Here is a 12721-nt window from a genome sequence, read left to right as displayed (position 1 = left end):
ACATGGCATGTATGTAAGAATGGATTCTATAACAGTACATGGCATGCATGTTAGTATGGATTCTATAACAGTACCTGGCATGTATGTAAGAATGGATTCTATAACAGTACCTGGCATGTTTGTTAGTATCCTGGCATGTTTGTTAGTATGGATTCTATAACAGTACATGATATGTATGTAAGTATGGATTCTATAACAGTACCTGGCATGTATGTAAGAATGGATTCTATAACAGTACCTGGCATGTTTGTTAGTATCCTGGCATGTTTGTTAGTATGTATTCTACAACAGTACATGACATGTATGTAAGAATGGATTCTATAACAGTACATGGCATGTATGTAAGAATGGATTCTATAACAGTACATGGCATGCATGTTAGTATGGATTCTATAACAGTACCTGCCATGTTTGTTAGTATCCTGGCATGTTTGTTAGTATGTATTCTACAACAGTACATGATATGTATGTAAGTATGGATTCTATAACAGTACCTGCCATGTTTGTTAGTATCCTGGCATGTTTGTTAGTATGTATTCTACAACAGTACATGATATGTATGTAAGTATGGATTCTATAACAGTACCTGGCATGTATGTAAGAATGGATTCTATAACAGTACCTGCCATGTTTGTTAGTATCCTGGCATGTTTGTTAGTATGTATTCTACAACAGTACATGACATGTATGTAAGTTTGCATTCTACCACAGTACCTGGCATGTATGTAAGAATGGATTCTATAACAGTACATGACATGTATGCAACTATGCGTAAAACATTCCTCCTTTAAATTGTTAAATTTGTTTCTAATTTTTGGTGAAAAGAGCATTTGGCATCATCCCAGACAATTGGAGAATATAAAATTTTATTCTCAATGTAGTCGTGCTTTCTGCAATCTGAAAACTGCCCATGCTTACTTCTGTTCACTGCATACCTCGACCTTGGTAGGAGAAATCAAGAAGAAGAGGGAACTGGGTCTCAAATGGCAGCAATAAAATAAATGTTAAAACTGAAGACACTCAAAGTAGAACCCAATGAAGACCCAGGCTCAAACATGAAATTATTCCATCTGTTATATAATCAGGACACTGACAGCTTTCAAGAACAAAAGTTGGATGCTTCACTAGTCTTCATGTGTACAATAAGGTCATACATTAAAGTAAATTTATGAGAGCAATCATAATGGATAATTTCATACTTTCTCCATATGTTGCCAACCAACAGCAAGAATACAATTTTGTAAGCATAGCAATAATACAATGAACTATTTATATACCCCAAGATTTAACGCCCATAGCAACAAATTGTGAGGATTTGCCTCCAGATCTAATGCCAAGTATATTATTTCAATCTTTCTTATTTTAATGATTGTCAGATAAAAATGATGACATTCATTGTAGCAAATATACCAGCAACTTACAATTTGTGTCAATGTTGTCCAACACTTACTTACAGTGAACAACAATGAAAAGGTCACTTAAATTTGTGAATGATACATTAATAGGCAAAGATTTCATACAAAAATTACATTCTACAGTGGACTATTTTTCAAAATATTGGAGAAATTCTTTGGTAGTTGCTTTCAAAAAGTGTAGTTTGCCCAAAGATTTACTCTAAGGCTTTAACCTGCTAGAGGCACATGAAAAGTTCACAGAAAACCGTAGGAACCTCTAGCTACTGACAAACTCTGTAAAACGAGGATAAAGACCTTAAGTCTGATCGTTTCTATATGCAATTACACAAACATGATCTTTTAAACTACTATGCCTATTTTGTTGTGAATTCCTCTATTCATTGTCAAAGATTGATCTGCCTACATACACAGCTGGTCCTGGCCTACTGTACATGTACATGCTTTGAAGACCTAAGTTACACAACACAGCATAAGTTCTACAAAGGTTCAGTGGATACGACAATGGAATTTATCCTACAATGGTAAACATATAGGGTAGCCTTGGGCTAAACTCAAGTCTGACTATGGCTTATGAAATATGTAACAATCATCTACATGTAAATAAGGATCAAGAACTGCGCCGTTGTCCCTACGTTACGCTTACTGCAGGCCTAGGCCTCGGTCTAACTTAGGATATGCTTTCCTAGCCCAGGTAAGACGCAGTGGGCTAGTATGTTGCTTGAAAGCAAATGCTTAAATTCGAGTAACAAATGCAACCGACTTGTTCAGGGCTAGGCACAGTAGAAACGTGTCCATGCTGGGTTACGGTGAAGTGATTTAGTCCGCGTCTATTTCAAATTCAACTGAGTCCCGCTAATTAGTGTCAGTGACACCTGTGCTTCATAAGCCAGACCAAGTCAACACACGTTGTGTTCTTACGCATGCAACTATGAATTCTCTGGATCCTTAGTACAACAATTAACAACGAAAAGCAATACAATACCTTTATTTCCTTTATCACATGTCACATAGAAAACACTAAGAACCCTGCGCTTTCCTTTCTTAACAATTCAACTTAAATATCGAAAGGTGTTCTCCTTTGACATCACAGAACTCTCGCAGGCAAGTAACACAAATACCACACTCCACAGCGATATGTGTCAATCCAATACAAGGAGCAGTATAGTGTATGTGTGTGGTGGTGTAGATCCACTTATGTTTACAACGTATCCAAGGCTGACCGAGTCAAATCCTTCTGCACGACTGGCTTGGGCATGCAATCAGAAATGGGGAAAAACCTCAAAGGGAAAACATTATCATGTGATATCAATAAGACTTGTTGTTGAATCGTAACAACAAATAAAACAAGAGGCACGTTATTAAAGGCTACTTAAAGGCTACAGTGGTAACATATGGATCCAACCCTGATGTCACCTGTTGGGAATTATTGTGTACATTTTGTTGAAAACAACATTAATATGACTTCTCTGTACGTTTACTATTCTGACACTTCTAAACAAACACTGGTACAAGGTGCAAGTACAGTTAAGTAAACCTTTATAACACGACATACACTATTCTTCAACAGGGTCAAATCGAATGCCGTCGTATCTTTCCAAACAAATACGTTATCACATAAAACTTCCTTTCTTTCCTGTTCAGTCGACTTTACCATTGTTAACACTGCGAAGCATCGTCAATACATGGGGCGCATAGAGTTGGACGGGTCGCAAAAAAATTGTTTGTATTAAAAATGAACAAAGATTACCCTTGAGAAAAATTCTCCCAATTTATCTTTAAATTTTCAAATGTGGCCTAAAGCCGGCATATGGGCTGTCAGTATCATGGATCTGTTATAAAACTACCGTTATCATAGTCTCTTATATTGCATGCATGGCTGCATAGGCCTATATGTACGAAGTGATGATTAACGCATTCAAGATCGTCGCGGATTAAGGTAGGAACTGGTTTATAAAAGATAAAACTACTGAAAAGAATACTGACCCCCCCCCCATCAATGTGACCACCAAGAGAACAAAAGAATTGGGCCCCTGCCCCCCCCCCTCACACACCCCCTCCTTAAGATTGTTATTGCTCCAACAACTCAGAATTCTTGGGTACGGGCTTACATGTGATGTTAGCGAAGGTCTTTGTATTCCCCTCGTCAAGTCTCATTAATATTCGCTGCGAGGACTCCGCTGAAAAAAATATATCCTGCTATTATTGATGAAGACAAACACCCAGCAAGCAAGCCGAAGTTGGCCCGAAGACGGCCAGGCTTCGGCACCGAAGTCGGCCCGACGGGTACTGCCCGCCGGCGGGCCGCATTAGATTTGGCAGACGGCAAGACAGCGGACCGCGGGCGGCTCGAGGCTCCAAATCTTTAGCTCCGAAGCCTATAGCAAGCTCCGCCACAAGGTGTTCAAAAAAGCTTTACTGGCTGGCTATAACAATGTATTCATGTGCATTACCAATGCAGGTCGCAAGTGACACGTTTAATGCGAAGTTTAAACAGAAAGTGACTTGGAAAAGCATTTTCCTTCTTTCCGAACTTTCAAGTCGAATACAATTGATTAGTTCACGAATATGCCACATTGGATGTCTCGACCAGTTATATTTCCATTTTAAAGTATAGGCTATAGTCAATAATGCTTACTCTGACTGATTGAATCTGCAGAATAGAATACAGCAACATATAGGGCCACCCGAGATCCCAAATTCCGACATTCAAAACTGGCAGCACCCCTCCTTTATAAAATACTTCATTCGCATCTGGCCCTCCCATTATGATTTAGCTCAGTCTCTAAATCAGTTAGGGGACAAATTAGTTTACTATTATTTGTTAGCATGTCCGTTGATAACGACTTACAAAGCCCTAATGTATAGTCTCAGAAGGGCCCTAATTTGTAGTCGCCGAATCATGCACTATTTTTGTGCCGGGAGGACCCCCGTCAACTATAAATGATGGAGTCTGCTTCAAGTAAAAGGAAGAGGCTACCCAGCGGTCATTAATGACCGCTGGGTAGCCTCTTCCTTTTAAATATCCTTAGTTCACCTCCGGCGCTTCCACAAGAGTACAGCCCCTTACCTAAATCAGTCAGTGATCAGTGATAAGTTAACAATTTCTTATCTTTCAACATCCAAAGATGCGTTCTACATTGAATCAATTTATCACAAATTTTCAAGGAAAAAATAAATACCATAATACATAATCTGTTAATTTTGGTCTACCGGGAAAGGTGAAATTAGCCATTAAATATTATAAATATAACATAAAATTTATGAGCCACAAAGTTTATTCACGAAAATTAAATCTTCAAATATGAGGGGGAAATTAACGTATCTAAATCATCAAACGAGCTTCCGTTGGATTTGGTCGACACATTTCTCCTTTCGCTGTAGATTGATCAACTGTGCTTTTCTTTATACATGACTTTATAAATTGAATATATATATATACAGAATATTTTCACTTAATTGGCTCCTGTTAAATTGGGCAATTGACTTATTAATATTTTAAAGTAAATTAAGCTGTGCAGATAGTCTGCGCACGAAAATGACTCCATAGCGACATGTGTTCCAATTTGAGGTATGCAGCCAGCTTAGCCTGGTTGTCACCGTGGTGGGAAGAGCTTCTGCATTGGCCGGGGTAACTACATAAATATTGGGAATATTAGCTTAGTTTATTCCATGATCAGAGCATCTCGCAGCCGAATGCAATAAGACACCCTTCATGAGATAAGACACCTTACATGTGATAAGATACCCTTCATGCAATAAGGCACACTACATGCGATAAGATACCCTTCATGCAATAAGGCACCCTACATGCGATAAGGCACCATTCGTGCGATAAGACACCCTTGATGCAATGAGACACCGTTCATGCAATAAGACACCCTTCGCAATAAGACACCCTTCTTGCAAAAGACACCCATCATGTAATGAGACACCCATCATGTAATGAGACACCCATCATGTAATGAGACACTCTTCATGCAATAAGGCACCCTACATGCGATAAGGCACCATTCGTGCGATAAGACACCCTTGATACAATAAGACACACTACATGCGATAAGATACCCTTCATGCAATAAGGCACCCTACATGCGATAAGGCACCATTCGTGCGATAAGACACCCTTGATGCAATAAGACACCCTTCATGTAATGAGACACCCTTCATGCAATAAGACACCCTTCGTAATAAGACACCCTTCTTGCAATAAGACACCCATCATGTAATGAGACACCCATCATGCGATAAGACACCTTTCATGCAATAAGACACCCTCAATGCGATAAGACCCCCTGCATGCGATAAGACACCCTTGATCTACTATCTGTCATCGGATAATGGTTAAACTCATATAATACGGCCGCCATACGGTGAGAGCCTGATCAGACACGTAAAGGACTGAGAGGGGTACCCGTCCCAAAACTTTATGAGGCAATATGAATAATGAGAATACAAAGATATGGCTACTAATTAGACATGAACCTGCACCTGAAAATACTTGTTATCAAGAACAGCGAGACATATTCCCATCGTCGGTAAGGTCCCAAAAGCGATCGAGCCGAAACATTTTGTTACCAAAAAAGAAAACTTTGGCGGGGTGACTGGTGCATGTATTTCATATTAAAAAAATCAGCCATGAAAGAGCTTGCATGGGTCCGAAAACTAACTACGTGCACTGTGCAGGCAATAGCTAGTCCCATTAACATAGAATGGGATATATCTAGTGAAGAATCATGATTTCCATACTCATGACTATACCCTCAATGTAAGCTGTAAATGTTGTCTTATAATGTGGTACTGCCACTCTTCAAAGGAGATCAACATCACGGTAACAATAAATTGAAGCAACACAATCAGTTGATTCTCGTTTCACTTCCTTGCCATTCAATAAAATAACATGTATTCATGGCATCGAGAACTGCTGATTATTCAGTACCAAGTGGATCACTTAAGTTATTTTCTTCTACGTTGAAATCGACTAGAAATAACGATTCACTGCTTCAAAGAAACCACGGACAAAGAGATTAAGAACATTCTTATAATAGGCTTACAATTTTAGCAGGTAAACACTCTTTATGAAAGGCTGTATGACAAAATGGCAGCTCACGTCCACCAAGCGAGCGGGAAATTTGGGGAATGTCTTCTTGTACATATGTCTCTGCAATTGATATTTCATTTTCGTTACATTTTCTTCGTAATTCTGCTTCCAACAAATTACAAAATAATTATGTGATATAGGACGTTTTCTGGAGGGGGAGACAGAAAACAAACAGGGTTTGGTGTTTTCCACAGAAGAGTTTTAGATCTGCGGATAGGAAGAACTAATCGAAATTTCAATCCTTTTTCTCGAATTATTTCAGCTGGACAAACTTTCTGAAACTCTCGACTTTTCTCGAAATTTTGTTTTTTATACCGACATATTTACTTTTCATATCATGATGTGTATTATTTTACTCGATATTTCTACTTATTTTACCTTTTCCGAAAAGGTTTCCCATGTGAAGGGTCAAAAATTCAAGTTTGCTTTCATTTATAATATTCATCATTACTTTGTTTTTCTTTTGAGAAATGTGTCTTCGACTTATTGATCCCAACCTTCGACTACTATACCTCAAGAATTTATCAATATTCTATCAGTTTTAGCTGTTTGTATCGACTTTTGGACTCGTTCCTGGATACACCACAATTTCGAGTTTTATCGCTAAATTTTGGATACTTTCTCGAAATTCCTCTGGAATTTTCTGTTTTTATTTGCTTAAACATTCGACTATTGACTGGAAATCTAATTTTTATTTTCTGAAATGTTTATTCTATCAAAGTACCATAGATCCAGTCCCAATTTCGTTATTTTAGATCGAAATATTGACTTTTTATTCCAACATTTCAACTATTGAATATAAAACTTTCTCTCATCATTCCAAAATTACAACCAATTCTTTCGACTATATCTCAACTGTTTGACTGATTTTCTTATGATTTTTAATTTGGTTATCTCAAAATGTGGAGAATTTAAATGTGGTATACTTCACTTTGTATGCAGCGTGGTCTACACTACACTGATTCGACGTTCACAAACTGGCACCATCATAAAAATGGAGATATTTTTTTTAACAACATCTGTCAAATGTCTTTGTGTACACATGTACTTGAAACCAAGATTACACAAGAATTTGCACGTTATTTAACGAGACTACATGCAGTACACACTAATAATAATCTTTCGGACCATCAGCAAACTGCAGAATATCTTAATGCTTATATAGCAGTTGTTTTTAGTGTTCTTTATCAGGAACTATAAACTTACAATAATTGTAGTCCATTTCTACGATGGGTGTGTAGTGTTTATGATGTCCATGTTATAGCCAAACAGTTCGAAATCCCTGCGATAAATGTTATACCACAATTGTAAAACAGAGGAGGGCACCTGCTGATAATATTCTTGTAACTTTTCATCATTACCATGGTAACTACGATATGCTCCCATAAAGTTATAGTCGCTTGCGTGTAACCTACCACGAGACATCTTGTACAACATATACCTGTAATCATCCTCAATGGTTTCTAGCTTGCCTATGAAGTCGTATCGCATTTCGCATACACGATTATGAATCCAAATTAAGTCCCAGTGCGTATTAATTCGGGCCTTCTTACCCATCGTCAAATGCTTAATGAATTCCAAAAAGGTTACATCGGTTGCCTGTTTTATTTCTAGCTGTGTTGCTCCTTCCCTTTGGTCACCTATTATCTTCCTACCAATCTGTACAAAATGAGCAATATGATGCTCTACAAATTTTTCCTTGTAAGCTGAAAGCATTCTTGCAAGTGGATGGCGTACGAACAAAATTCTGAAATAATTCTCCACGCGCCCTTTACAAGATTCAGTGGGCATTATGTAGAGTCGCTTTGAGCCCCCAATTTGCTTGAATAATTTCTTGAAATGATTGGACGCCACTTTCAACACTAAGCTGAAGATGACTTTATTCTGATCGTTTGCATATAAGGCGTGACGGTAAGATTGTTTGGCCAACAATTCTCTTGTAGTCCGTTTGCGAATGTGATAGGAGTCACAGAAGAAGTTCATTCTCTGAACACGTGACCGTTGTCGCGCTTCCATGAGAGCAAGCCACTTTTCCTCTTTCAGACTGTAATCCTGCAAAGATATGTGTAATAAATATTCATCATTAGGTGAATCCTGCAAAGATATGTGTAATGAATATTTATCATTAGGTGATTAAACTATTATGGCCTTCATCATTCAAAGATGTCAGCATGGTTGCGATTAAAGTTGAGACGGTCCGACACGCATGTTCTTTGCGCTTAAAGAAAGACGAATAATGAAATCAAGTTCATATTTCTCTTTACACTGCGGATTAGCATTCACAAAAGAACCATGGATCGCTATACACACGTACTAGACTTGAACGTTCATCATTACATGCACAAAACAGGAGTGGAAACGTCTCGAATATAAGCAAGAATAGTGAGTCAAGTGTGAACAATCTATAATTTTACATAAACTTTACGTATACCGGGATAGCAGATGGGCCGGAGGAGGGTGGGGAGGGGGGAGGGGGTTGAAGTAAGAGTTTGACTATGATTATCCAGGTCAGATCAGATGTTTGGAACACATCACAATAATTAGTCGAGGACAAACTGCTGTTTTTATTTCTCCAGCAAAACTGCCTTGCTTACCGAATCAAAGGGTTAGGAAAGGGTTAGTCCGTTAGAGAGACAACCTTCCATATGCCTTCCATACTGTTGTTACGACACTGCTTACACTAATTGACCACATTTGTGTGCACGAAAATCACAAACTACAGCTGAAAATGTAACTACTGGTCTTAAAACTTAAATCAATATTCCCGTGCCTGAAGTTGATTGCTTAACAAAATTGTTGGAAATTTAGGAAAATAAATTTTCTTTAAGCTATTACGGATCATGCGGAAAAAATCAAGAAATACTGACCGAAAGTGTCCTACTCATATAAGTAAACACCGTTTGAATTAATTGTTTGATGGAATGTTTATGGCGTATAATTATAACGTATATATGAAAGGTTACGAAGTTAATGAAGTTCACGGCTCATGTACTTCAAACTTGACCGATGTGTGCCGATCCAAGTACAGCATACAGAGTGATGACGTCATGTCAGTCATATACCCCACATTGTGGATGCCAACAATATTTGCATAATCCCATCGAAATGTTTAAAAGTTAAAAAAAAACTGACTGATTAAGGGGGGGGGGGTCAACAAATTGGTGGTAACTACCAAAAACAATCTCTTAAAATTAGAGTATATGAGAGAATGTTGGTCAATTGTATGCAAATATAACAAGACTTGGTCTTTACAGTCAATGCATAAATCAGCTTTAAATCTCAATTGGCTTTCTTACTTTGGATAGGAAGGAATCTAGGCTTATATTCATTGACATCAGAAATTCCATGACTTCGTCGGCTGTATGTGTCAAATTCTGGATTTGTTTTTCCGTTACCCTGTTCATAGAAGTGGATCTCACCCCTGTAGAAGTAAATTCACAAGATACCATTGTAAGCGAAATAGGCAATAGTAGAGGGGGCTAATCTGCTATATGTAGTTTTAAAGGATATGTGTCAAGCACGCACCGTGAAACTTGTTTTCCATCGTTAATCGGAAGTGAATGGAAACCTTAGAAAGCCCCAGGGAGCAGTATAATATTGATGTTTCATAGTTCGAGAAGATTACAAAAAGTTAGTCTGAGTAATGTTTCTAGCTATTTCGGATTTCCAAGACATTCACCAATGAGATATACTGTTTGTCCGAAATGCTCCTTTATAGGGCGCAATTGGTTATGATGACGCCAGCTGCTCTGTGCAGACCTACATGTTTATGTTAATCGATTACCTATAACACATCCAAAGCATGCTCTTTCAATAACAACAGAGTGTCCATGTATCACATTCAACAACATTTATACTTGAACATTCTCTAATACTCATGTTATTTGAGGCCATAGAAGTATTGTTTCCTGTGGAGTTTTGTGGTTTATTTTAGGAACTAACACAGTAAGGTCTGCTTCAGAATAAGACTTCAGACAAAGACAGTAATTATGAGCACACTGTTGAAAGTCGAGTTTCTAGTTCTACAATAGGACTTAATACTTTATATTGGAGAAATGAAAAGACTCGAGGCTAATATTTGAATTGGATGCACCATTATAGATCAGTTCCTCAGATGCAACACAATACTCAATAGCAGGCATAAGGCTTTTATGGAAAAAAATGTAACCAATGATGTTATGTCGGTGAAGCTAAAAGAACATGATTTGATTGATTCACTAGAATTTGTAAAACAATGGAAAAACATTAAGACCTGCATTGAGTAGCAGAATGCATCGTCAAGTTAACATTAAAAACTTATTCAAGCGATTAAGCTTATTTTAAAGGTATATATCTTGAAAACCGGAATAGCTAAAGACACATTAATAGCACTCTTTCTATGGCTCTCTTTTCTTGGAATGCGACATAGGCCTTTCAAGACTAACCTTCTGGAAGGCCCATGTTTTCAAATATAAAATGGAAATGGTATATAGAATTACAACTTGCACTGGTATGGTAGTAGGCTACTTGAAGGTCTAAAACATATCAAGCAATTATGTGCCTAAACTCATCTTTAAACGCAGTCACCTTGGACTTGAACATTGAGTTGCAGTAATGTGACCCATTGACATTATTAAAAAAACAGAACTACGGTTTTGGTAATCATTGAAGAATAATAGTAAACATGATTTTGAAAGTGAATGCCACCTGAGAGTAAGAAAGTGCACACTGCTGCATACACGTGCTTTCTAAACTTACTTCTTACCTTCATTTTCTTGATCAGATTTGAATTTCTGTGTTATCCGTTGAGTAGAATTATACTCATAAACTAGTAAACCGCTACAGAACAAAATAAGAAGTAAAATTGTAATTTTTTTCTTGTCTGTAAACCGAGCTGTCATGACCTATTTTTGGAAAGACGAAAGACCAGCTGTGCTCTTTTCGCAGGGTGCAATACTGTGAATGAGGTTAATTTAACTGCTATACCGGTGTGTGAAGGGATCCTGAAGTCTCATACCGTCAATGGCTTCATTTGCTTTGCAGTTAATAAAGTGGCCGCTATATTTCGCTACCATGCACGATGTGTGCTTGTTAAACCATATCACTATACATGCATATAGTCTATTGTGTGAAGAACTTGTCTCACTTGACCGCCTAAATACAATATCTGTAGTAAAAAAGTGAAGAATACAACGAAATACGTTAGATTGATTGCACAGCTGTGTGAATAAATTACGTTTGCTAGTACTTTTCTTGACACTATTATCTTCATGTTAGGGGAATGGTGAAGGTCACGAGATGCTATATTCTTGGGTAAATAGACTGCGTAGATTAATACAGGACCAGTCACATGTGTTGTTTGGTTCCTCTACTCTAGCTAATATTCCCGTATATAAAAGAGGTGGTCCCTATTTGATAACCAGTACACTATCCACAGAGAGAACTATATATGCCTATATGATGCTTCTTGTGATGCTGGATAGGCATGACGTCAGCAACATGGGATATGGTCATGTCGGATGCAGACCTCACTGAGACAGAAAGTAAGTATGTTACACGTAGCGGCATTAATAGTCCATGAATTGCCCCCCCCCCCCACCCCATTCATAAACTATATACAAAAGGATTACACCGGGCTGTACGTTCTGTGGTTGTCACCACTGATGACCGAATATTACTTTAAGAAATAGCTATTTTCATAGGTTAACATGCATGCCTATTCAGATGCGTAAATTATGAACATGGTATATCAGTTAAAAAGAGTGGCTTTAGGTTGGTCTTCATTTATCACATCGCACGAAAATGATGAAAGTTATAGTATTGGTAATGTTTCGAATAGCTATTCCGGGTTTCAAAACATTCACCTACAACATACTTATTATCCGATAAGCTCCTTTAAGGCTGAATTGCTACCCCTGAGTTCTAACCTAAATATTCATGGTGATGCATTTCTTTAATTCTATCAACCAAATAGGGTTCCTTTAACATCATTTGATCAATAAAACACCTTCGGCTGAAATTCATCACCGCTATCAAATTGTAATACAATGTAAGCACATTGTAATACAATGTAAGCACATTGTAATACAATGTAAGCACATTGTATTACAATGTAAGCACATTGTAATACAATGTAAGCACATTACTTGAGGTTAACAACTCTTGATTTTCCTATTGAGCTCTGGGTAGCATCTGGAGAACTGACTAATGACATGTGTGTGGGGGATTA

General features: G+C 37.7%; 2 protein-coding genes across 5 annotated transcripts in view; both read right to left on the bottom strand.

Moving 5' to 3' along the window:
- The window catches only part of LOC139969242 (cGMP-dependent protein kinase 1-like), a 156106-nt gene extending 153285 nt beyond the window's left edge, over positions 1 to 2821 (bottom strand). The window contains exons 1-2 of one of the 3 annotated variants that reach the window (XM_071974155.1): positions 2398 to 2821; positions 919 to 941 (exon numbers count right to left, since the gene is read on the bottom strand). The gene's annotated coding sequence lies outside the window, so the exon portion shown is untranslated. Of the gene's footprint in view, positions 1 to 918; positions 942 to 2175; positions 2364 to 2397 lie in introns of those variants that run through there. The other 2 variants (XM_071974153.1, XM_071974154.1) reach the window with 2 other exon arrangements.
- Positions 2822 to 4444: 1623 nt separating this feature from the next.
- LOC139969233 (carbohydrate sulfotransferase 11-like) lies at positions 4445 to 12091 on the bottom strand. 2 transcript variants are annotated; one of them, XM_071974136.1, is made up of 3 exons: positions 11258 to 12091; positions 9810 to 9934; positions 4445 to 8565 (listed from the first exon to the last, which is right to left on the bottom strand). In XM_071974136.1, the coding sequence occupies exons 1-3, from the start codon at positions 11391 to 11393 to the stop codon at positions 7738 to 7740; spliced, it is 1089 nt and encodes a 362-aa protein (XP_071830237.1). In that variant the 5' UTR covers positions 11394 to 12091; the 3' UTR covers positions 4445 to 7737. The 2 variants fall into 2 exon arrangements, with proteins under 2 accessions (XP_071830237.1, XP_071830238.1); XM_071974137.1 differs by having other exon boundaries at positions 11251 to 11383.
- Positions 12092 to 12721: the final 630 nt, after the last annotated feature.

The sequence above is a fragment of the Apostichopus japonicus genome, chromosome 6 (genome assembly GCF_037975245.1).
Source record: "Apostichopus japonicus isolate 1M-3 chromosome 6, ASM3797524v1, whole genome shotgun sequence".
Taxonomy (NCBI): Eukaryota; Metazoa; Echinodermata; class Holothuroidea; order Aspidochirotida; family Stichopodidae; genus Apostichopus; species Apostichopus japonicus.
Note: the sequence above shows the minus strand (reverse complement) of the source record. Positions and strands in the feature narration are given on the sequence as shown.

What these genes read in the sequence shown, in the direction of transcription:
- LOC139969233 (XM_071974136.1), bottom strand. Translation starts at nt 11,393, where the DNA reads ATGACAGCTCGGTTTACAGACAAGAAAAAAATTACAATTTTACTTCTT. An exon ending in ATCTGATCAAGAAAATGAAG is followed by an intron (nt 9,935 to 11,257) that starts GTAAGAAGTAAG and finishes TTACTTCTACAG; the next exon opens with GGGTGAGATCCACTTCTATG. An exon ending in TAGATTCCTTCCTATCCAAA is followed by an intron (nt 8,566 to 9,809) that starts GTAAGAAAGCCA and finishes ATATCTTTGCAG; the next exon opens with GATTACAGTCTGAAAGAGGA.